Source organism: Myotis daubentonii, chromosome 17 (assembly GCF_963259705.1).
Source record: "Myotis daubentonii chromosome 17, mMyoDau2.1, whole genome shotgun sequence".
Taxonomy (NCBI): Eukaryota; Metazoa; Chordata; class Mammalia; order Chiroptera; family Vespertilionidae; genus Myotis; species Myotis daubentonii.
Window position 1 is genome coordinate 18,780,239 of NC_081856.1, and position 26,110 is coordinate 18,806,348.

The window sequence follows — 26,110 nt, forward strand, 5'->3', positions numbered from 1 at the left end:
ATGGCGCACTCACTGTTGTAATCACCTCCTGCCTGTTCTGTCCACATCCACTCTTGTCCCCTTCCAATCCATTCTCCACACAATGGTGGGACTACTCTTACATAACCAGTTTGATCACGTCACTCCCTACTTGGTCCTTCAATAGATTTCTATTGCTATTGGGATAAAATCCCAACCCCCTGAACATGACCCTACAAGATTCTATATGATCTGCTTCCTAGTTCCCTCTTTGCCCTCACTGGCACCATTTCCTCCTGATACCTTTGAGCTACACTGCCTTGTTTTGGGTTCTGAAACTTGCCGAGCTTCCCCCCTAACCCAAGAGACTGCCTGCAGAGTTGTTCCTTGACTTAGTTTGGCTATTTTCTCCTCTTCCTTCAGGGCTCAGTTCAAATGTTCCTTTTTTTAGGGAAGCCATTCCTGAATCCAAAAGTGGATTTCCTCATAGCACTCTTTTCTCTTCTTAAATCATACTTAACACATTTATAATTATATATTCACTCACTAGTGATTTACTTATTTAATGTCATTTCCCCTACTATATAAACTCAACAAGGACGAGAATCATGCCCGACTTAGCCCAATGTCTTTCATTCATCCAAGTTTCTTTTTTTAAAAAAAATATAGTTTTATTGATTTCAGAGAGGAAGGAAGAAGGAGAGAGAGAGAAAAACATCAATGATGAGAGAGAATCATTGATCGGGTGCCTCCTGCACACCCCACACTGGGGATCAAGCCTGCAACCCGGGTATGTGCCCTGACAGGGAATGGAACCATGACCTCCCGGTTCATAGGTCAATGCCTAACCACTGAGCCATGCCAGCTGGGTGATCCAAGTTCCCATTCAAATTTATATCAAAGACCTTCTCTATGCCAGTGACTATACTAGATGCTAGAAGTGAATAGACAAATGATGTCCTTGGTGTTAGGAGGGAAACACATAACCAACCAATAAACAAGTACTCAGACAAGATGATTAGATTGTGATGTGTGCTGTGCAGTAGACTCTGAGCTTTTTCAGTTCAGAAATCTCTGTATTCGTTAACAAATAGCGTGCACTGTTTAGGATAAAGCCAGCTGCTAAATATAACACGAGTTTACTTCATTGTCCAAAAGAAATCTCGTTGGGTAGATGGCTCTCCCCTAAGTGGTAGGACCCAGGCTCCTTCTAACTTGGAGCTTTGCCGTCTTCAGTATGTGGCCACAGAAGGGGAAAGAGCATGGGAAATTGCTTGTGGATTTCTTTTTCCCATGGGCTCAGTAGGGATGGCCATGCTATATACCTGACTGCAAGGGAGACAAAGGAACACAGTGTATCTCTGCACTGAAGAGGAGCAAATAGATTTGATGATCAGCTAGCACCTTCAATAGTACCTGGTACAACACTCACATGAAGAAACAAAGGTAAATTAGAAATGGAGCTTGCCCTCAATAATTTTATTATCTGAGTGTGTCCATAGAAATCATTATGGTTGCTTTAGTAAACTCTAACTTCTGGTAACCTAAAAATAGTCTCTCAAATGAACTTAATGCATTTGTCTCTCAGGACAACGAAATTTAAAAAAAATCTAATTGTTTACTTTAATTGCAGGGTCAGCTGGAAAGTTTCCATTTTTTATTTCCCACGGTTTTTTGGGGTGTTTTTTTTTTTTTTCCTTGTTTCAAATCTTGTCGCTTCACAGCCTCCCCATTCGTGGGTTGGAATGGTTACTTTGGGACAAGTCCACAGTCAGGGCTATGGAATGGATGGGAACAGTGAGAGGCATTCCCTAACAATCTGGAAACGAGTATGGATAGAGCCACACAGCGACTTGGAACTTAAAGGCGTGCACCTAGATGACCAATTCCTTGCATCTATTTTATGGTAGTCTTTATCATTTTTTTCTGCTCTGGATGAAACAGAAATTCAAATTACTCCTTGGTGCCAAGAGCAGACACACGGTCCTCTGTGTGCCTGGGGCAGGCTGTCTGCACGGAAAGCTTTTCCATCCTGAAACTGGTTTTCAGAGCCTGGACGGATTGGTGGTGTGGAGGGCACCCCGACACCGAGCGTCCGCCTGTTCGCTTGAGACGCGGTTCGGAAGGGATCTGAAACCTGGAGTGCACCGACGCATTCCCCAGAGACGAAAAGTGCAGCACCCCCGAATCTCTGCCAAACTGGGCTCAGTTTGCTCTTTCCCAGAGAGAGCCCTTCCTGACAGAGCCGGGGGCGCAGGTCTGGATTCGCAGCTAGTTAGTGCCCTGCGCCGGGGACGCAAAGCAGGGAGCGAGCTGCAGCTGCAGGTGCAGACGGCGCGGAGGAGCCTGGGCCGCGCGGGTGTGTCCCGGACCCGACCCGACCCGACCGGGAGCGGAAGGGCTGCGCTCCCGCCTAGGGGGTCCCCGGCCAGACGGAGAAGGGGGCGCAGCCGAGTCGGGAGTCTAGTTCCCGGGCGACAGAAGGGACCCAGGGCGGCCGCCGCCCCCCTGCCGGCGGCCCAGCGCGCCCCGCTCGCCGCCGCAGGACGCCCGCCACGCGGCACACGCCACGCCCCGCGCCGCCTGCGGAGAACGCGGGAGGCCCCGCCGGGCCGCCGTAGCGCTGCGGCTCCGCGCCGCCTCCGCCCCCTGCCTCCCGGCGCCGGGCGCTCTGGGCGGCAGCGCCAGCGCCAGCCACGGCCGCGCTTCCTCCTCTGCAGCCGTTCGGACGCTGCGTGACGCGTCGTTTCCTCCCAACATGGCGGCCGGGGCAGGCCGGCGGTGATGGAGGCCGGTGCACGGCCGGGGCGGGTGCGCGTCCTCTCGGGAGCCAGGGCAGCCCTGCTCGCGCCGGGCCTCTGAGCCGGCTCGCTCCTCGGCCCCCCGCCGTCGCCGCCCGGGCTGGGCTCCCTCGCCGCCGCCTCCCAGGCCCGAGGGGCGAGTGACGGGGGGTGGTGGTGGCCGGGAAGCGACCCCGGGACCCGGAGGAGCGGAGGTCCCGCCGGGGCGGCCTCGCAGGGTCGGCGGCGAAGCCCTGCGCGCCCCGGGCCCGCACCGCGGCCGGGCCGCCCGCCCCTTCCTGCCCCCGCCGCTGCCCTCCACGCCTCCGCGCCCCCACCTCCACCCCTTTCTCTCGTCTCTTCCTCCCCCTGCTCCTGCGTCCAGCCGCCGGGAGGGAGCCCCGGGCCGCGCCGCCGCCGTCCCCGCGCCCATGTATGAGGGCAAGAAGACCAAGAACATGTTCCTGACGCGGGCGCTGGAGAAGATCCTGGCCGACAAGGAAGTGAAGAAGGCGCATCACTCCCAGCTGCGCAAGGCGTGCGAGGTGGCGCTCGGTGAGCGGGGAGGAGGCCGGGGCGGCGCGAGGGGGTCCGGGCGCCCGGGGGAGCTGCCGCCCGCCCGCCCGCCCGCCCGCAGCTGGGAGTTGACAGTAACTCGGCTGCCTGTGCGGCCGGGGCCGGGGCGGGGGTGGGGGGTGCAGGGGGTGGAGGGCCGCCGCGGGGCTCGGGGAGCGGCGGGGCTCCGCACGCCCGGCGGCCGAGGGGGAGCTTTTGCGGGGGGTCGTGCGGGGCGGCCGGGGCGCCCCCTTTGTGGTGCAGCGGAGGAGGAGCTGCTGCTCCTGAGCTGGGGCGTTCGTCCGGGTGGAGCTGGGTCGGGACTGGGCGTGGGAAGGGCTCGGGCTCCGTCTCCCTCGTGCGTGTCAATAACTTTGTGGTGTGACCGGGCGCTGGGGGGAGACGGGCCGGAGTGGTTCCCTCGGTGACAGTCCCGAGCCGGGGCTTGCAACAGCCTCCGCCACGGGGAAAAGAGGGGAATGCTGGAGCCGCCTGGGCTGACCTGGAAGAATACAACCAGAGGTGAGGGAGGGGGGAGGCCATGAACAAGAGGGGGTGCGGGGAGGACCTTTAGGTCAGCGGGCTTTCCCGACAAGGAAGGGGAGGTTTGAAATGGGGAAGATGAGAAAGACAATGACAGCCCCCCCGCCGCAGGTCCGGACCCCGCAGCTGCTCCCAGGCTTGATGTGTAGGGTGATGGGTATATAGTTCAGGCGGACATCCTCACAGTCCCGACAGCCAGGGCAGGCCGAGGAGGAGTGGTTCCAGGGGAGACGCTGCGATGGGTCTGTTGCACCCATCAAAGACGAAATCGTTGGAGGGCAGGCGGGGACACTTAACACAAAGATGAATTCCTAATGCTTAGGCTTTATTTTATAGCCCTGGAAATAGACTGGATCAAAATGACGAGAAGATTAAGCTTGTTACAGGGGCTTATTTATTTATTTTTTTTAAAAAAGCCTTCTTGAAGGGGAAAAAGCACAGAATAACTTAAATGCATGCTAAGTTAAAGGGTGAAGACAGCCTTTTATTTATTGAATAAATAGAAGATGACTTTTTAACTTCCCTAGTAAGCCACACTGGGTCTTTTGCCCCCTTCCTCTTTGGATCTTTTAAAGTGGTGCGATGGGAAACATCAAAGAAAGGCCGTTTGAAAATTTTGAATCTGCAGTATAGTGGACTTACCTGTAGTTTTTCAGAACTTCCTTGGATTAGAAGTTCACCTTCTGTTGTTCTTGCAGCTAAGGAAAAGCTGAGGTGTATGAGATGACATTGTGCAGTGGTAAAAGTTGAATTTATATCTGGGTCTTGAATAATTACTATATTGGGATGTGGTGAGGGGAGGAGAGGTCTTTAGAATTTTTAAAAGGATTGTTATGTTCAGGTTTGTGAAAAACTTGCAGGATAAAGCATTTGAGATTCAAATTAAAGTGTGTGTGTTTTGAGACCAGATTTTCCGTATTAGAATATATATTTTAATAACATTAAATTGTAAGTATTAGACTGAAGAAACAGAATTCGGTGTGTATATGTATATGTACATATTCATTTATCTATTTCTTTATTTTTTGTCCCATCCTCCAAAATGCTAATATAAGTAAGGGTGTTTTAATGGAGAGCTCACTAGCAGTAGAATCTGGGACCCTGGGTTTCTCCCAGTGATGTTGCGTTTAGAATAGTCAAATCTCTGGGCCTTAACTTGCTTTTCTGTAAAATTAGAGTAGATGTTGAACTTATTGATTATAATATTACATTCCCTCTAATGCACCATGAATGTGGGTGCACTATTCTTTTAACTTGTGCAGTGAGTATTCCTGCTGCTCTTGATTGACATCTCTAGGAGGCTTGTAGTTTGGTCCCTTCCATTTCTAGACATAGGAACTAGTTGGTAGTAAGTGTGCTAGCTTTACCAGGATTATCCAGATTTTGCCAGTTTTTACTTTTTTACCCTTCCATACAGTTGGCAGAAGCTTATTATGAGAACTCTGAGTACCCAGGCAGGGGCTAGGCACCAGAGTACTTTCTTTACTTGAGATGTGTAAGGCTTTTTCTCACATTTCATAACAGTTACATTTAGCCTCCTACAAAACTCATTGAGCAACCTCACAATACTTAATCCCTGGTGAACTTGGTTTCTTCCCTTCTAGTCATCCTTATCACTGAAACATTAATTGATAGGGATAACCCATTTCATCTTTGCAAAAAGTAGACTTTTGCAATAAGGTAACCCGAAATATACTTTGCCCCTGGAACTTATTATAGACCTCCCCTTTTCAGTATTGAGAACTGTACCAGGCTCACTTTGGTCTCTTGATAATCTGTGTGGCCATCAAGCAGAATGGCAAAGTGAACTGGAATGGCCTGGTTTGGTCATCTCTGATCTCTAGGTTGTAAGTAGGTAGGAGTTGGATGGTCGAAGCACAGAGGTGGGTGTTGTTATATCCCTTTTAAATACACCTGCCTGCATTCATCTCTCCTCCTCTCCCAAATGCTATTGAGCACTAGCATGGAGCTGAAGGAAGATGGCCAGTAAACAAGGAAATACATAGTCTGTCGAACTTTTAATCCTCTTGTATTTAAAAAACATTTTATTGGCGTGCGATTAGATTTCAGAGCACTGGTATTCAAAATTAACTTTTTAATATAAAGACCAGTTATAAAAGGTTTTCTCTGAATAATACTCATGAAATTATAGTTCATTGCATATTAAGAAAACTTTTTTTTTGTTAAAGTATAGCTTTTAGGAAATTTTATCTAGATTATGGGAGGTTTTACTCATTAAAACAAAATCCATTCTCAGATACACTAAGTAAAGGAACTTTTATTTTCACAAAAAGAAAAATGATGAAAGTTTCAAAGGCTATGCAAATTATTTAAAAGTTTTATCAAATTTTCTTAAGTTCAGATTTTATTTTAAGGAATAGTTTTTTTAAAAAAAGGAAAGAATGAAACCTTCACACCTACATTGTTGCAATCTGCAGGCCCAAGAACAGCTCCAGGTTGCCCTCTCTTGGTACCTGCCCACTACATCTCTGTAGTGCTCACTGAATGAACTCTGCAGAGTGAGGTCTCCTAGACTGCCCTAGCGTAGCCCGCTCCATTCCTGCTCTCTAGAATCCTGAATTAAAAATAGTCTGGCCATCTGCTGGCAAATGAGACAACAGCTGAGCTATTTTTAGTTTCAAAGAATTTAGGATGTTGGGGGATCTGGCTTGCAGGTAGTATTGTTTGTCTCACGGGGAGGAGGGTACATATGGGTCATATTCCAATTAGGTCTCTAAGTTTTAGGAGTTTCTTTGATGTTAGGGATATGACTAGTTCAACTTTTGCTTCTAACATCATATCTATGAAAATACTCTTCAAATGTTAGGATGAACAAGTTCATGTTTGGAAACTAGCATTGATACAGAATAGGAGTGAAAGGGGTGACCAGAAGAAGGGTTTAGAGACAAGGGAGGCACACCAGGGCAGCAAAAAGGGGCAGATTCCTTGCAGAGATAATGGGAGAATGATAGAGAAAAAGAGGAATTGTTAGGGAAGTAACTTTTTCATCAGAGTGTAAAGTTGTTCTTCATATTATACAGTGACCCTACTGATTTAGTTTTTCTTATATATGAGGATTTACTTCTAATTATAAGTCACCCCCAGAAATGTAAATATAATATTTAGACTAAAAAGTTACAGAAGTTGCTTCCATTTAATCCCACCCTTATTTTAGTTTAGTGGGGATATAAAAGGTATATGGAGGAGAAGAAATTACTTAAGTGCTTGTGGTACCAGTTTTATGCTACTTTTGGTAATTTCATTAATTTTTATCACTCTTCACCATTTAAAATGACTTACTCCCAAATAATACCCTGCAGACTGTGTACAATTTAATTACAACATATCCATTAGCAGGTCTCCTTTTAAACCTTCCTTGGTATCTAAAGTAAAAGGTGTTTTCAGTAAGTCAGGCTGCCAGAATTTTGAGATAGCTAGGAAAGAAGAGTGTTATGAATGAAAGGAAAATTCTACTAAGTTTGAGTTGAGAAAAATTAGTTTTGATTACAGTGTACACCAGGTGTACCGGTTAATAATGCGGATTTTGTAATCAAGGAAAACAGGATAATTTCAAGAGAAACATCACAAGTGCCTTATTCAAAGTAATGTCCATCGCTAGCTACACATTTTCCCCATCTTTCAGGTAATTTGTGGATACCATCCCAATAGAACTTTTCTTGTTTTGAGGCAAACCATTCAGAGACCCAATTTTCCACTTCTTCGTGCGTTTTGAAGTCCTGCTCAGAAAGTGCGTATGCCATTGATTGGGACAAGTGGTAATCTGAAGGAGCGAGGTCTGATGAATACAGCGGGTGGGTTAATACTTCCCAGGCAGGATCTTTTAACATTTCTTTAACTGGTTTTGAAGTGTGTGATGGTGTGTTATCATGAAGCATACTTACTTTGCCGTGTCTTCTGGCTCATTCTGATTTACTTACGATCAAAGCATGGTTCGTATACCATGCTTTCCTGATCCCCCCAAACGCAGAGCATTGTCTTCTTTCTGAAGCGATTTGGCCTTGCAGTCGATGTTGATGGTTGACCTAGATCGGTGGTCATCAAACTGCGGCTCGCGAGCCACATGTGGCTCTTTGGCCCCTTGAGTGTGGCTCTTCCACAAAATACCGGCTTCTGCGCATGGGCCACGAAGTTTCAATTGCACTGTACATGCGAGCCCACACGTGGTATTTTGTGAAAGAGCCACACTCAAGGGGCCAAAGAGCCGCATGTGGCTTGCGAGCCACAGTTTGCCAACCACTGACCTAGATCAACCCATGATTTTGTGCATTCGGGATTTTCAGAATAAATCCACTTTCCATCGCCAGTCACAGTTCGATGCAAAAAAGACTCTCTCTCGTGCCGTTGAAGCAACATTTTACTGATGACTTTTTGGTTTTCCATTTGTCTTTCGTTCAGTTGATGTGGCACCCGTTTTCCTTCCTTTTAAATCTTTCCCACGGCTTTATAAACGATTGGAAATTGTTTGCTGAGCAACGTTTAATCTTTCTGCAAGTTGTTTTTGAGTTTGACACGCATCTTCTACCAATAATGCTTGTAATTGTTGGTCTTCAAACTTTTTCAGTTGACCTGGACGTTCTTTCTTTCACATTGAAATCATCACTTTTAAAGCGTTTAAACCAGCATTCACAAGTCTCTTGAGATGGAGCATGTTCACCATAAGCTTCCTGAAGTATACAATAACTTTCAGCAGCACTTTTCTTCAAAATAAATGAATTAAAACTTCCTGCAAATGCTCTTTTTTGGCATGAAATTTGACATTTTTAAGCGTAAAAATATCTATGATGTTAACACCTTCAGAAAATTTAACATAGGAAGTTTTAAAGCTTGTTGTCAATACAACAAAACAGCATACATATCAAATCGCATATATATATCAACATATGTGTAACTCCATCTATTGAAAAAAATCTGCATTATTAACCGGTACACCTGGTATACTCTCCTTTGTGGAGATTTACAGTGCCCATTAACAATGTTCGGATTCTAAATAGTGTTTTAAGAAAGACGCCTGCTCAATTTTGCTGAATGAAATCTTTCCTAAATTTATTTGACCCTCGCCCTAGCCAGTTTAGGTCAGTGGACAGAGTGTCAGCCTGTGGACTGAAGGGTCTTAGGTTCAATTCTGGTCAAGGACACATGCCCAGGTAGTGGGCTGGGTCCCCAGTAGGGGGCGTGCAGGAGGCAGCCGATCAATGATTCTCTCTCATCATTGATGTTTCTATCTCTCCCTCTCCCTTCCTCTCTGAAATAAAAATATATATTAAAAAAATTTGTTTGACCCTCTTCAGCATCTGTCAGCACCCTCGGAAATACTGTTCCTTGGCATTCACTACAGGACACTGTTCAAGGGAAAGAAAGGCAAAGTAGATACAACAACCCTGACTCCTGATAAGAGGATTCTCTAGAAGAGTTACTGTGTTTGGGGAAAGCAGTGTTGACAGTGTGGGAAAGAGAAGAAAGTCAGAGATAAGGAGCAGTTGGAAAGAGCAGTATCAAGACCAGAGAAGTGTGTAACTTGCTAACTCTTCCTTCCCCATCCCATCTATGGTAGGCAACTGGTTGTCTCTCCTGCTAATGTTTAACTTGTAGAGAAACTTCTGTTGGTAATTGTTTTTTTCAAAGCAGAATAAAAGCATATAATAATTGGGGAAAATATTTATCATTTTCTTTACAAAATGGAGGAGGGGTTATTTGAAAAGGGAAAATACATGAATAAATTACTATAGCCATTCAAAGTTAAGTATATTCTTCATTCAGATATTTGCTGAACTGAATAGTATATGACAGATAACTGCTTCAGTGCTGGGCATATAACAGTGAACCAAATGTGCTTTAATGGAACTTACTTTCTAGTGGGTTGAGGCTGACAATAAAAAACAAACTAATATATATTGTCATTGTTATCATCTGAAGAAATAAACAGTTCAGAAGGGTAAAAGGAGAAGACCTGGAATGCAACTTTAGATAAGGTGGTCAGGAAAGGCTATTCTGTGAGGTGACATTTCAGCAGAGAAGTGACAGAAGAGATTCAGCTTTTCAGATACTTGGATGAAACAGTAGTAGAGGGAGCAGGAAGATGAGGGAGTGCTTGGTCCATTCCAGGATGAAAGGTGGCCTGTGTGGCTGGGGGGGAGAGAGAAGAGCAGTGGTAGGAGAGGAGGCGACTTTGGATTTTACTGTATCTGATGGAAGCCGCACAAGGGAGTGACATAGCAGATTTACATTTTTAAAGGCTTACAGAGGTGGTAGTGATTTAGACTAGGCTGGTGATGGGGATGAGAATTGGTTGCATTTGGAATATATTTTAAAGGAGCCTACAGGTTTGCTGATGGGTTGGTTGTGTGACAACAATCTTGTAAGCTATACAGGGTTGTTGGAGTGGGCATTCACCATGATGATGAACACCAGGAGAGAAACGGTTTTCGGGAAGTAAGTTTATATAGTAAAATATTTTCATCCAACTCTTTACATGTAGTTTTAGAATTATTTAATAGGATGTCCTGATTATGATATGATAGGATATTTTCTATTGATAATACACAAAATAATTTCAAATTTGAGTTGGCAGAGTTTTTTATTGAGTTTTTTCCGCAGAAAACAAACCTTTCACAAAGTTTTAGTTACAATCCACAACTGGCCTGGTCCCTTGTTGGGATAGAATCTTTGCAGATGTAATTACTAAGAATCTCAAGGTGAAATCATTTTGGACTTAGGGTGGGTCCTAATTCCAAAGACTGGTGTCTTTATAAATAGAGGAAGGAACGCAGACACACAAGTGAAGAAGGCCGTGTAAACGTGCAGGCAGAGCTAGAGTTATGCTGCCGTAGCCAAGGAACTCCAAGAGGCCCCCAAGTTAGGAAGAGGCAAGGAAGGATTCTTCTCTGGAGCTCTGGAAGTAGCATGACCCTGCTGACACCTAGAGTTCAGACCCTGGCCCCAGAACTGAGAGAGCGAATTTCTGTTGTTTTAAGCCACCAAGTTTGTAGTTAATTTGTTAAGGCAGCCCTAGAAAACTAGGAGAAGTTCCTTTTATCCTAACTTTTCAGAACCAGTATGGTCTGTTTGAGCTTACATTTAAAGAATACACAATTTTACTGGGCTTTGCTTTATTGTGGTTCGCAAATACTGTGTTGTTTTGTGTGTGTGTGTGTGTGTTATTGTTGTTGTTTTTAACAAATTGAAGGTTTGTGGCAACCCTGCATCAAGTAAGTTAATGTTGCCAAAAAGATTGAGTTGCTGAAGGACCAGGTGAAGGTTAGCGGGTTTTTTTTTAGCAATACAGTATTTTTTAACTAAGGTGTATGCATTGGTTTTTGTTTTGTTTTGTTTTGTTTTAGACATACTGATGTTGATCACTTAATAGATTACAGTACATAAACATAGATTTCATATGCATTGGGAAACCAAAATATTTGTGTGACTCGCTCTATTGAAATAATTCACTTTATGTTGTGGTGGTCTGGAACCAAACCTGTAATAGCTACAAAGTGTGCCTGTATACGTTTAAACAAACAAATGATATCTTTGTCTAGTCTCTGTTTCATAATTCTCAAAGGCTGTTATTCTGAGACTTTAGGGTACATGAGTCTCTTGAAAAACTTCTTTAAAAAAGTGTCCCTGGGTCCAAATATTTGAAAGTTTTGTGTTCTACTTTCGGTATTTTTGTTTTGCTTAGATTTAGACTTGATATAACTACATTAATCTATATAGCCTATGTTATCTTCTCATTCAGAAAAGATTGTAAAAACAGTCTTTAAAATACTGTGATATGAATTAGCTGTAGAAAACTCCATGTGGGACAATTAATTTTTTTCTTTCGACTTTGAAAGTGAAAAGGTATACAGTGAGACCTTACGTAATCAACTGTCAATAACCCTCATCTGTCCTGAACCTTGCTAAGAAATGAAATAATCAATACAAGTATAAGCTGACAAAGAAGATATAATGAAGGCCAAGCACTTTATTCAGAGGAGAGTCCCTATGCCATTGCTCAGTCTATTTGCTTTTTTAAAAAATTGACTTGAGAGAGGGAGAGGGAGACAGACATCAATTTGTTGTTCCACTTTTTTTCAGAACATTTCAAAAGAAAAACTGGGAGAAAGAGATCACCTGTGACACTATACACTTTATTTAAAAAAACACACACACAAAAAAAACTTAATTGAAGTATAATTTACATATTATAAAATCTGCCCATTTAAAATGTAATAATTTTTTAATCCTCTCCTGAGGATATGTTTTTATTGATTTTAGAGAGAGAGAGAAAGAAAGAAACATCATTGTGAGAAACATCGATCGGTTGCCTCCCAAACCTACAACCTAGGTATGTGCCCTGACCAAGAATTGAACCCATAACCTTTTTGTTGTATGGGACAATGCTCCAATCAACTGAACCGTCTGGCTGGGGCTTAAATACAACAATTTTTACTAAATTCATTGAGTTATGCAACTGTCATCATAATCTAGTTTTAGAACATTTCCATCACCCCAGTAACATCCCTAGTGTCTGTTTATAGTTAATCCCTTTGCCACCCCTATTTCTACACATCTAATAATCTCTGTGTCTAGACTGCCTTTTTGTGCACATTTCATATAAGTGCAGTCATATATATGTTGCCTTTTGTGTCTGGCTTCTTTTACTCAGCATAATGTTTTTAAGGTTCATGCGTCAGTATTCCATTTTTTATTGCTAAACTACTGGCTTGGTGCATGAATTCATGCACATTGTAAGGACATTAATTAGAAGAAATATTTGAATATCGCTATTCACCCTGTCTCTATAATAGAAGTGTCAACCAAATTCACGATCGACAATAACAGATTGAAACACGCATGCAATTGGTGCCAGCGAGAGCTTTATATGTATCGCGCATGTGCAAGTCAACTTAGCCTTTTATATATATACTAGAGGCCTGATGCACAAAAATTTGTGCACTGGGGGTGCGGGGGGGGGGGGAAGGACCCCTTGGGGGATGTCCACCTGTCGACTTAGGCCCACTCCCCAGGGGATCAGGCCTAAGCTTACAGTCAGACATCCTTCTGGCAGCCAGGGAGCCCTCGGGGGATGTCTGACTAAAGGCTTAGGCCCCCAAGGGATCGGATTTAAACCATTAGTTGGACATTCTTAGTGCTGCCATGGAGGTGGGAGAGGCTCCTGCCACCACCTGTGCACTGGCCAGCCATGAGCCAGCTATGAGCCAGCTTCTGGCTAAGTGGCACTCCCCATATGGAAGTGCACTGACCACTAGGGGGCAGCTTCTACATTGAGCGTCTGCCCCCTAGTGGCCAGTGCACATCATAGCAACTGGTCATTCTGCCATTCAGTCATTTTGCATATTAGCCTTTTATTATTATATAGGATGTCCCTATTTCCCCCCTTTTGCCCCCTCTACCCAGTTCTTGCCCCCCACTTCTCTCTGGCCATCACCATACTGTTCGTTGTCTGTGTCCATGGGTTGTGCATATATTTTCTTTGGCTAATCCCTTCTTTAAATTCATTTCTTTAAATTTTTATTTTCAGATAATTGCTTATAACTGCACTATTATATACTTTCTATTATATCATTTAGAATTAAGATATCTTTTAATTGAACCCTTATAAATTTTAGCACAATTTAATAAATTATGCTAGAAGCAATTAGATTTTTCATGTAATGCAGATACATTTCCATTAATTTATTAATTTTAATTTTTTAATATTTTAATTTGAAATCTCATACATGTAAAAAAAACTATAAAATACTACAGCATATTATATGTACCCTTCACCCAGTTTCTTAGGTGTTAATAATTTAAACATAACCATTTTACAACTAACAAAATTTGCAATATATTTTTCTTATAATCTCTTTAATGTTACTTAATCCATTTACTTTGTTTTTGTTAATCTTCACCCAACGATATTTTTCCATTGAATTTTAGAGAGAGTGAAGGGAAAGGGAGAGACACATTGATTGGTTGCCTCCTGCACATGCTCTGATAGGGACTGGGGATCAAGCCAGCAACTGAAGTACATGCCCTTGACTGGAATCTAACCTGGGACCCTTCAGTCCACGGGCTAATGCTCTATCCAATGAGCAAAACAGGCTGCAGCTTAATTCACCTACTTTTAATCTATATGTGTCTTTATATTTAAAGTGGGTTTTGTTTTTGATTCACCCTCATAATCTGTCCTTTAATTGGTGCATTTATGCCACTGACTTTCAGAGTGCTTACTGCCATATCAGGTGGCTTCTGGGGCCGGCCTGCGACCGGGATCGGATCCATCACGGGTGGCAGGGAGGCGGCATCTGGGGCTTCTGGGGCTGGCCTGCGACCCGGGATTGGATCCATCACAGGCGGCAGGCAGGCATCTTCTGGGGCCTGCCTTTGGCCTGGGATCGGATCCATCACGGGTGGCAGGGAGGCGGCATCTGGGGCTTCTGGGGCCAGCCTGCGACCCGGGATCAGATCCATCACAGGCGGCAGGCAGGCAGGCGGCATCTGGGGCTTCTGGGGCCGGCCTGCGACCTAGGATCGGATCTATCATGGGTGGAAGCCAGGCATCTTCTGGGGCCCGCCTGCGGCCTGGGATGGATCCGATCACAGGCGGCAGGCAGGCGGCTTCTGGGGTCGCACATGGGGGCCTGGATGGCGGCTCACATTCATGCTGTCCTGCCCTGTCGGCAGTATGCAAATTAGCTGCCATCTTTGTTGGTGGTTAATTTGCATATTGCACTGATTAGCCAATGGGAGGTGTAGTGAAGGTATGGTCAATTACCATGTTTGTCTATTATTAGATAGGATAGAATAAATTTGCTTAATTAGACCTGCTTTCTGATGTAGCTAAAGTTTTTCCAGCACCAACTTCTCTTTCAGATAATTGTCAGCAACACAGCAGTAATATCAACACGAAGCAGATTATTATTGTAGATCACGCAGGGAGAACAAAGGGTAAAATATTTAACTGCAGTAGTGTTTGACTATATTCTGCGCAGTGAGAAAACCTGAAGTCATTTTCAAGGTCCACCATTTCTTCTTTTCAGTCAGGTCAAATTTCTAAGCTTTCTAAATCTCCGTTTTCCGGCTAATGAAAAGAAAAGAGGATTCTACCAAGTCTCTTATCTACATACTCCAGGACTTCTGTGAGGATCAAATGAGATGAGGCACAGGAAAACGCTTCACAGACATTTTGTTAAAGTGTAAAATCTTTGCACATGGCTATAAAGCAAGTCATGTTCTTGGGCTGAAGAAACTGCAAGGAGGCTAGTCGTCGCTAGGGAGAGGAAGCCGGGCGTTGCTATGTGATGTCATCACCTGGTGCCCACAGCGACTGTTTTTGGCCTGGGCTGGGCTGTGGACTGCATTTGGCATCATGGGGTCTCGGCAATGTCAGCCGCAATTTGGTGGGCCATCACTCCAGGGTGGTGGATGGGCCTATGTCCCACTTGGGGGAAGCTGAGTGTCACTTTGTGGGCACCAGTCCATGGCGCCATTTCTCTGTGCACATCACGGCAGCTCCTGCATGTGTAAGTCTTTATGTGGACCTAAATTTTTATCTGTTTTGTATAGACATCTAGGAGTGGAATTTTAAAAAAACTAAGTTGTTTTCCAAAGTGTCTGCACAATTTTACATTCCCACCAGCAATATATTAAGATTTCCCATACCTCCTTCCAGGCAACATTGTTACTGTCTGTCTTTTTTATTCTAGCCATCTTGGTTGATATGCAGTGTTATTTCATCTACCCCCTGGTGATCAGTGCACGTCATAGCAACTGGTGGGACATTTAGCATATTCGCTTTTTATATATATATATATACTAGAGGCCTGTTGGAGGAAGATTCCTGCAAGAGTAGGGCTTCCTGCGGCCGGAGCGAAGCAGAGAAGGGAGCGAAACTCGCCAAGGCAGGCTTCGCTCCCGCCTCCGCCACCCCGCTTGCTTCCCTCCCGTCTCTGCTGCGCGCCCCCCCCCCCCCGCCCTTGCTTCTCTGCAGCTTCGCTCCCTTCTGCAGCACTTGGCTTCCTTCTATGTTGTCTTCAGTCTTTGCTCCGTGCCTGCGAATGCAAATTAACTGCCATCTTTGTGGGTTAATTTGCATACTCATTGGTTGGTGGGCATAGCAGAGTGACACCAATTTGCATGTTTCTCTTTTATTAGTGTAGATACATAGTATTTGGTAAAATGGAGATCCCACATTTTGCTTGTTTATTCACCAGTTGATGGATGTTTGGGCTGAATGAATAATGCTACTATAAATGTTTGTGTGTAAGTCTTTATGTGGACCTAAATTTTTATCTGTTTTGTATAGACACCTAGGAGTGGAATTTTAAAAAAACTAAGTTGTTTTCCAAAGTGGCTGCACAATTTTACATTCCCACCAGCAATATATTAAGATTTCCCATACCTCCTTGCCAGGCAACATTGTTACTGTCTGTCTTTTTTATTTTAGCCATCTTGGTTGATATGAAGTGTTATTTCATTGAGACATTGTTATATTTCTCAGGTATTTTTTTCCAGACTTTATTCTACACACATACACATACACAAACAGATGTATTCTTCAAAAAAAATTGATCTATTTAATTACTAAGCACAATAGTAGAAGGAAGACTATTTCTAGCATTGATTTAGTTTTTACTATATGCCAAGTTCTCCATGCCAGTGAAATACTTTCTTGGCTTTATTTCAATTAGTCCTTAAAACAACCCTGTATACTCAGGTGCTATTATCTGCATTTTGCAAATGAGGAAACTAAGGTTTACAGCTTGTGTTTGGCAGAGTTGGAATATGAACACCTTTTGGCTAACTGCAACCATTCTAACCTGCACCCTTAGTCACAGCACTGTTTACAAGTAACAAATTACAAAATGGGAAAGAAGGGTCTCCATAGACAGAAAAGAGAAAGAGCAGATGATCCAAGATGGTAGTGGAGTAGATACCCGTTTCACTCAGCTCCTCTCAGGACCAAACTGGAATTACAGCTAAAATACAGAGCAGGCTACTTGAATAACCAACTGAAGACTAGCTGAAAAGTCTTATGACCAAGGATTTACAGAAGAGACCACATCGAGACTGGTGGGAAGGGCAGAGACGCATAAAGGGCTGGTCCCACTCTCAAGGAGGTTGACATTGTGGAGAGAGATCTCAGCTGCCTTAAAGGTTCCCCCTGAGAAGCGTGGGGTCTCAAGGCCAAGCCAGGAAGACACACCCACATAACACTGAAAATCAGCAGGGATTCTGTCCTCAGGAAGAGACTGGAGTCTGTTGGAGACACATGCTCCCTCTTAAAGGTCCAAAGCATAAAATCTTGTTTGCAGCCACTCACCCTGGGCTCTGAAGAAAGAGGGTGGATCAGAGTAGAGTCCCCTGAAGAGAGGCTGGGATTATGGCCTGGGGAGCAAGCTGAGGGACAGCTGCCAGGATACCTGTGCTGAGTCACTCTCCCACACCAGATGCCGTCTTTCTTGGGTGGAGCACTCCCTTCCTTGCAGCATCAGCCAGGGGAATGCAATAAATAGCCTCACACTCCGGATTCCCTGTAGCACAGCCCTGCAGAGCTTGTGTTCTGCTGAGGAGTCGGTTGCCTGGGCCAAGCTGTAGAGACCTGGGCAGCCTTAGGGGTGTCTCTGAAGAGTTGTGTGGCTTTGGGGCAGGGTCCATTCACCCACTTACCCATGAACCTGACTGGTGCTCCCCCGGCCCCCATAGGAGATCCACTTGCCCCATTCAACATTGTACTGGAAGTCTTAGCCACAGCAGTCAGACATGAAGAAGAAATAAAAGGCATTTAAATTGGAAAGGAAGGAGTAAAACTCATAATTTGCAGATAATATGATACTGTATATAGAGAACCCTAAGATTCCACCAAAAAACTACAAGAACTGATAATTGAATTCAGCAAAATACAGTAAACCCTCGATTTTTCAGAACTCGATTTAACAACTTCAGATTTAACAGACAAAATTTCCGGTCCGTATGTCATGTGTTAATTAACACCCTGTTAATTTTAAAATACTTCTAACCAAGATTTGCTTATAATTAAGTTATCAGGTTATTTTTTTGTTATTAATTCGCTTATTTTTAACAAATTTTAGTATATGTTTGAAAAAACACTACAGTAAGGCCATGTGTTGGGGGAAAACACTATAGTAATTTTGCCAACATAAATATTACATATTACAATTATAGTCTACAGATTTAAATTCAAGAGTAACCTTTCCTAAACAATGTTCCATGAATGATTAGCATGTGATCACAGGACATCTCGAGGTAATTGGTTCTGTTGTCATGTGGCATGACTTTCTGCAGCAGTTTTAACGCATGTGCTAAGACACGCCCCAGGGATATGCATTTGTTTGCTTGAGGTGACTGGTAAATGCATGCATTTATTAGACCTATTCAGTATAAATTTTAAATTACTATAATACATATAGAAAACTTTTCTGTGAAATTAAACTTTTCATACATACTTAATCTTAATTACACAAATAAAACAGGTAAACTCATTTGTCAGTTTTTTAACATGCATTTGGGAAACCTTTATTATATAATAGATGTTCAGCTTTAATGGACAGCCCCTCACCCGAATTAGTCCATTATATCAAAGTTTTACTGTAGCAGGATATAAAATAAATGTCCAGGAATCAGTTGCGTTTTTTACACCAATAATGAACTATCAGAAAGGGAAACTAAGAAAATAATCCCATTTACAGTTGCATCAAACAAAAAGAAAATACTTAAGAGTAAATTTAACTAAGGATGTAAAAGACCCTGTACTCGGAAAATTATAAGACATTGAAGAAAGAAATCGATGCTGCAAATAAGTGGAAGCATATACCGTGCTTAGGGATAGGAAGAATTAAAATCATTAAAATGTCCATACTATCCAAAGCAATCTATAGATTCAACGCAATTCCTATCAAGATACCAATGGTGTATGTCACAGAACTAGAGCAAACATTCCAAAAATTTATATGGAATCATAAAAGACCCAGAATAGCCACAGAAATCTTGAGAAAAAAGAATGAAGTTGGAGGAATCATGCTAACTGATATCAAACTATACTACAAAGCTATGGTAATCAAAAAGCATGGTATTGACATAAAAACAGACACACAGATTAATGGAACAGAATAGAGAGCCCAGAAATAAACCTACACCTTTATGGTCAATTACTATGTGACAAAGGAGGCAAAAACATACAGTTGGGGTAAAGATAGTCAATTGAATAAATGGTGTTGGGAAAATTGGATAGATGCCACACACACACAAAAAATGAAGCTAGACCACCTTCTTACACCATATGCAAGAATAAACACAAACTAGATTAAAGACTTAAATGTCGGACTTGAAACCATAAAATGCTTAGAAGAAAACATAGGCAGTAAATTCTCAGATGTTTCTTATAGCAATGCTTTTTCTGATATATCTTCTTTGGCAAGGGAAATAAAAGAAAAAATAAGCAAATGTGGCTACATCAAACTAAAAAATTGTTGCACAGCAAAGGAAACCATCAACAAAATGAAAAGACAACCCACTGAATGGGAGAACATATTCGCCAATGACACATCTGATGGGTTAATATCCAAAATTTATAAGAATTTATACAATTCAACACCAAAAACAGCAATCCATTTGAAAAATGGGCAAAGCATTTGAATAGACACTTCTCCAAAGAGGCCAATAGACATATGAAAAGACCCTCAAGGTCACTAATTATCAGAGAAATGCAAATTAAGATCACAATGAGATATCACCTCACACCTATCAGAGTGGCTATCATTAATCTTTTTGCTTACTGCTCCAGGTCAGGGCACTTGCAGGAGGCAACTAATCCACGTGTCTCTCCTTTATCCATGTTTCTCTCCCTCCCTCCCCCTTTCCCTCTCTCTCCCCTCTTTCCCGTCCCCTCTCTTCCTCTCTTCTTCTTCCCCCTTCCACTCTCTGAAAAGCAATGGAAAAAAATACTCTCAGTGAGGATTAACAAAAACAATTTTTTAAAAATAAAGTAAAATTTTAATAATTTAAGCCGTTTGTAAATTCAGCTGCCCTGTAACTTTCCCAAGGAATCTGGATAGGCTGACTTTTATTGTACTTGAATTCCTAACATTTCAAAAATAGCTCCATTACTTGAACATCCCATCCTATGCACAGAAAGGTCGCCTGTACCATTCCAGGTCAGGGCACACACCCCTGTTGTGGGTTTGGTAGTGATCAATGTTTCTCAAATCAGTGTACCTCTCTCTCTCTCTCTCTCTCCCTCATCAATAAAAACATTTAAAAACTCTTGCTTTTTATCTTAATATTTTGTAGCATTTTCAAATCATTTTAAAAATTGAAATAAAAATATCTTATTAAAATGTCATGGGAAATTACAAATAAGACTTATCTGAAAATAGTGGTTGTATATCTCAGTGGCTTTTTAAGTATATACATGTTGTTACTGTGTAATTGTCATAATTTCCAGTTGTATATATAACCTTATCATTATTTCATGTGCATTTTCTATATACCTGTTGTCTTCCTAGCATGTTAATAATTTTTAAATGTGTAATTTGTTTAAATGTTTTTGATTTGTGGAGCATTTATATTTGCTACACAGATTTTCTTGTATTTTTTATCAATCCCTGAAAAATTCATTGAGTGTTTATGTATGCAGAATTATTTTTAAAAAATTTTTAAGATTGAGCTTACTGGATAAGAATATGGTCAGTTATGGCTTTTGTTCCTTAGACAGATTTGCCATAAATATACTCTACCTATGCTGGGTGCAGTGTACAGTAGAGTACTGAGGAAAACATGACAGGGTATTTGCCATCTTTAAATGTATTGGTTTTGATTTGTTTTTAGGTAACCATTCCTTTTCATCTTTCCTTTGCAATTTTTTTTTCTGTTTTAAAAGTAGAAAATAAAAACATAAAACCTCTTCTTTATAGTTAAGACAGGTATACTTTTGTTTTCCATAAATTTTGAGATTTTCATGTTTTTTTCCGTGAGACATTAGGGTATAATATGAGGTATGTATTTAACACTAGAAAGACTGAAACTTAGTATATACCTATATTGCCCAAAAGCAGTCAAAATGACTGCATTGTGAAAGAATAATATTGGAGCACTCTTCACTTATGTTCCTTAGCTTTTCCAATAACTCACTTCTATTCGACATTTCTTTCATGAATTTAGGGCGCAAAAGAAATAAACAACTTATTAGAACAAGTATCACTGCATAAAGATTCGAATAACAAGTACTAGTTTAGCTTATTGAGCAACTGCAACTTATCAAGTATTGACAATTTATCATGTACTTGTATGTTACCATGTGATGGTAATCGAAAAAAAAATGAAAACTGTTATTTCAATACAGAGCCGAACTGGTCACATAAGAAATTTACTCAATTCAATAATAAGAGTCTAAAATTTCCCAAGCAGTCAAAATGACTGCTTTTGGGCAGTATAGGTATAACACATATATATATACCGGAAATGAAGGAGGGGGAAGTAACTACAATTATTAATAAACGCATTTATATGTTGTACAAAAAGTCACAAAATTCTAAGACATTGTGTCCTTATATACATAATTGTTTTTCTAATTGAAATTAAAAAGCAGTCAAAATGACTTCCTTGGGCAATCTAGTGTTAATAAGTTCATTTTCTTCCTTTGAATTGATAGGTGTTGAAAAGCAGTTACTAAGTAAGTTAAAAAGCATTTTGTCACATCTTATTCTGTCATTCTTAATCATAATAGCATAGTGCCAGTATGGTATCTGATAGGATTGATTAGTCCTCATTGCCCCTTATTTGTTTTTTTATAATGTTGCTTGATTTTTTTATCCAAATAATTTTAGTATTTTCTTTTATGTTTTTTAATGCTTACTCTTAGCCTCTTATTAACATAATACTTAATCAGCATTTCTTACCTTTTATTTTTATGTATCAAATAAAAGTGTTATGGTTAGGAAGAAGTTGATTATTTTGTTGGGTCCTCATACTTCTATCCCCTAACTGTTAATTCTTATGTGATAATTGAGAGTGTGTTTAATGCATTGTAATTTCTAATGTGCTTTTATCTTTAGAAGTGAAAATGGAATTACATGTATCTTCTAATAATAGCGAAGAATGGAAATAAGGTGTAGCATGTTTGATAAAAGTTACCTATTAACTTTTAATAGTTAATAGTAATCTCCTAGTTAATAGGTAATAAATAAGCTTTTAAAATATATACACGTGTCCAAAATAGTATTTTATAATGATTAGACATGGGACGCTTAAAGTGAATACTAACTCTGTGTCTACAGCTATTTTGCTGGAAGATACATGTACAGACATTAGACCTACATTATGAGAATGTATTTTTTTCTAAATGCAATGATGAATGATGTGGGTTTACATATATGAAATGAAAGTATTTTTATTCTCTCTGTTCCATTTTTATGGCTATTGGAGAAAACTATTGAAGGCAAATAAGAAGAAAAATTACTTTTGATAGTAATATGTGGTATATGCTGCCCTTAAAAGTTAATGAATCCATCAAAGTATGCTGTCTTAAACTCTGTTCCTCCCTTTCTCCTTTTCAAACTCTCAGAATCTCTATAGCATTGATACATATATGAAGACATTATTGACTCATAAGGACATATTTTAAAGCAATTGAGAGTTTAGTTTAAGATTGCAAGGAAGAGTTTCAGCTTAAGTAAACTTAAGTAATAGGAGTTTGTTTAAAATGATAATGGCAACTCTGCTAATAAACTCAGACATAGTTTTTACATCTTTTTAAAAAAATTTTTGTCATATCCCACCTCTTTCTATTTTCTTTTTCTCTTATTTATTTCTCTGTCTCCTTTGTTTATTCACTCTTTTCTCTCCTTCCCTTTAAATTTCACTCCTAAATAATTGTTAGAAAATAGACATGTTGTGAAGATAAATATGTACACATTTATTCGTTTTCTTTATAATTGTTAAAAGTTGAAAATAACTCAAATCATCAACAATATGAGATTGGTAAAATAAATAGTATGTCAATGCAGTGGAATACTACAAAGTGCTGAGTGGAAAAGCAGATTATATATAGAGCGAGATGATGGGAGAGGAAGGGAGGGAGGGGGGGGGGGATGTACATCAGTGTGAGAGAAACATTGATTGGTTGCCTCCAGCACTCACCTGGATGGAATCCGAGACCTGGATATGTGCCCTGACCCGGAATCGAATCAGCAACCTTTTGGTGCATGGTATGATGCTCAACGAATTGAGCCAAGCCAGTCAGGGCTACAGTAGTATTTTTTTTTTTTTTTAGAACAAATAAGTATAGGTATACATAGAAAAAGTGTTGCAAATACAAGAACATTTTGAAAAATATATTGAGAGAATATTTCATTGTTTAATTATCAGAACTTGATTGTACTATGGGCTTCATTACTTCATTAGCTTGTGACAGTAGGAAAGAAATTGTTTTGTTTTTCAGATATACTCTCATGCTCTTTCTCATTTTGATTCCTCACAATGGGGAGAATAATTAACTGGTCTCAACAAGGCGTTTGAGTAGGAAATATTTATAATTTATGTCTCTGGTAATCTATTTAAGTATTATCTAAAACTTTGAGAGAACCTTAGTGATTGCTATATCTTCCAAAACACAAAGGAAGCCTTAGTTTTCACTTCAAAGGAACCCTAAGCAAATAAATGTATTTAGGTCCAGAAGATTTCATCACCATGTATGTATTCATGTGGTGTGAAAAATTGATTGAAGAATACAGGTTTTCTAGATGTCTATAGAAAGTCCAGTAATGTTAATTGGTATAGACTTAGTCTTACAAATTCTTGGGTCTGCATCCTTTCTAGATTTTGATACCAAGTCTTTTCAATTACATAGAACCTGACATTTAGCAACTTTTTTTTTGTATAATTCATTTGAATCACAAAATAAAATACTGTGAGTTATAGATGTTATTCTCAAAGTGAGCCAAAATTTGTGCCCATTCCATTATAACTTGATTACAGCTTGGTTAATTTTGAATTAGATGAACTGCTTTCCTTACCTTCTTCGATCATTGGGAAATTTCTCCTCAAAAGTCGTCCTTATATTATACCAATTCAATATTTATTTGCATATGTAAATAGGTATTTTAAAATGCAAATAATCTTTGGGAATATTAAACACATTAGTTATTCATATGTTGGTGATTTTTAGAGTGCTTTCTTGCCTTCAACATCTTACCTGAGCTGGGAGCCCTAGGTGTACCACTTTGTGGGCTGTGAGTATAGTCTTGTTGTTGAGACTTGATTGCTGTCATTGGGAGGAATTGGCCTCCAGGCCAACTGGTTGTGAGGACCAGCTGCGACTACAGTGGGAGAGCTGCTGTGCAGGAGACACCCCTATGGAGCACAGGACTTGGTTCAGTGGGGCTTTGGTGCTCACAGAGTCTGCCTCTTGAGTGTGTCGCTTAATGATGTGTAGAGTTGTAATCTGGTATGGTCTCACACTGACCACTGGGTACACTGGCTCTTGGGTCTCCAGGGAGGTGCAAAGTCAGCCACTGCCTGGGGCCACTCAGCAGGAGCCACAGAGAGATCTGCAGATTCCTCCTCTTTGTATTGGGTTTGGAAGTGCCCAGATGAGGCCCAGCTTCTGAAGCAAGGCAGACTGGTGCTGGTGCTGGGTCTTGGGCCTTTTATTGATAGGTTTGGGGGCTCCTTGACCCAGCTGCAGCTTGTTGGAGAGATTTTATCCTGAGCAAGGACAGGCCATTCATATTCAAAAGCCACTGCACACAGCTTGGGTGGAGTTGTAGATTGGATGAGGTGGGATCTTAGGGAATCACCAGGGCGGAGCAAACAGATGGCTACCAGTCATCCCTGGGACTGGGGAGGTCTCAGCATAGGAACAATGATCCCTGCGAGCACCTCCATTTGGGTGAAAGCCACCCCGAGTTCCTGGCCAAGGGTATTTAGACAATCCAGTTCCTTCTCATATGTGTCTGTGTTGCCCGGAGCCTCACCCTGGTGCTGGAGCTCAGAGGAAGCGTGACCTTGTAAGTTGTTTGTGGCGCTGGCCTTTTAAGAGGAATGGCTGGGTCTCCAGCAGCCTCTGTGTCACTGAGCCCCAATCTGAACTTGTTTTTACAGACCGTAGTTCTTACTGCCTGTAGGGACGGACGTCTTTCCCCAGCTCTGGAACCCTGGGCTGGGGGTCTGTTGTGGGGCTGGGACCCCTTGCTCCTCCGGGCGACCTCCACAGAGACAGTCTCTCTCTCAGTTAAGAAAGCAGCACACGTGAGTGCAGGACCAGCCTGTTCCATGCCTCTGCACCTCCTACCAGTCTCAGTGTGGTTTCTTCTTTACTTCTCTAGTTGTAGGACTTCCATTCAGCCAGCTTTCCAACGGTTCTGGATGATGGTTGTTCTTTAGAGTAGTTGTAATTTTGATGTGGTTGTGCGAGGTGGCCAGTACAAGCATTTACCTCTGCCACCATCTTCAAATCTCCTCTAGACTTTTTCTTACAGACAGTAGGGCACTAAGTTAAGGAGTGGAATGATGATGTTGCATTTCAGAAAGATGAAAAAGAACACTGTAGGCAGTAAGATGCTGGATTAATAAACTGTTGCCGTAACCCAGCTTTGAAGAAGCAAGGGCTTGAGAACAAGACCCAAGACAGATTAGATCTCGGTAAATTAAGAGGACTTCATAACTGTTTTGATGTGAGAAATGAGGGAAAGGACGGTATTTTAGGATGATTCTGAGGTTTCTCTAATGGGGTGATTTTAAGCTGTTCATCCATTCACCAAAAATGGTGGTACAAGAAAATGAGCATATTTGAGAGGAATAGAGGAAGGAAATTGAATCAGTTATGTTTAAATTGATTTTGAGGTACATGTGGGACATCTAAGTAAAGATGTTTAGTTCGCAGTTGTTTATAACATGACAAAAGCTTGGGGGGGGGGTGGAGTAGAGAGAACTGAGCTATAAATAAAGGTCTAGGTGTCATCAGCAAAGAGTTACATAGGCCCTTTTGGAGAGAAGGACATGTACATTAAGTGCCCAGTAAATTTACTCTCATTAGTTGCTGTCTTCAAGGAAACCTTTTTAAGTACCTATTTGTTCTGGATTTTATGATAAGCCTGAGGAATATAAAGCTAGAAAGGGTGTCCTTTGCTGTTAAAGAGCAATTGAAAGAAATGATATCATATAATAAGGTGTTATGGTAGTGATAACCAGAAGAGGTTATGGGAATAGAAAAGTGTAATTATCGTAGCCTGGAAGTGTAGGGGAAGACTTCT

At 41.6% G+C, this 26,110-nt stretch overlaps 1 protein-coding gene and 1 long non-coding RNA gene across 4 annotated transcripts in view; both read left to right on the top strand.

The window, feature by feature from the left end:
• Positions 1–2,719: 2,719 nt before the first annotated feature.
• The window catches only part of ARFGEF1 (ADP ribosylation factor guanine nucleotide exchange factor 1), a 104,096-nt gene continuing 80,705 nt past the window's right edge, over positions 2,720–26,110 (top strand). The window contains exon 1 of one of the 3 annotated variants that reach the window (XM_059672969.1): positions 2,720–3,293. In XM_059672969.1, the coding sequence (XP_059528952.1) occupies positions 3,170–3,293 (124 nt within the window). In that variant the 5' untranslated portion in view covers positions 2,720–3,169. The remainder of the gene's footprint in view (positions 3,294–26,110) is intronic. The other 2 variants (XR_009449669.1, XM_059672968.1) reach the window with 2 other exon arrangements.
• LOC132220049 (uncharacterized) lies at positions 14,330–19,098 on the top strand. The gene is made up of 2 exons (XR_009449671.1): positions 14,330–15,307; positions 16,192–19,098. It is a non-coding gene; the product is annotated as an uncharacterized LOC132220049 (long non-coding RNA).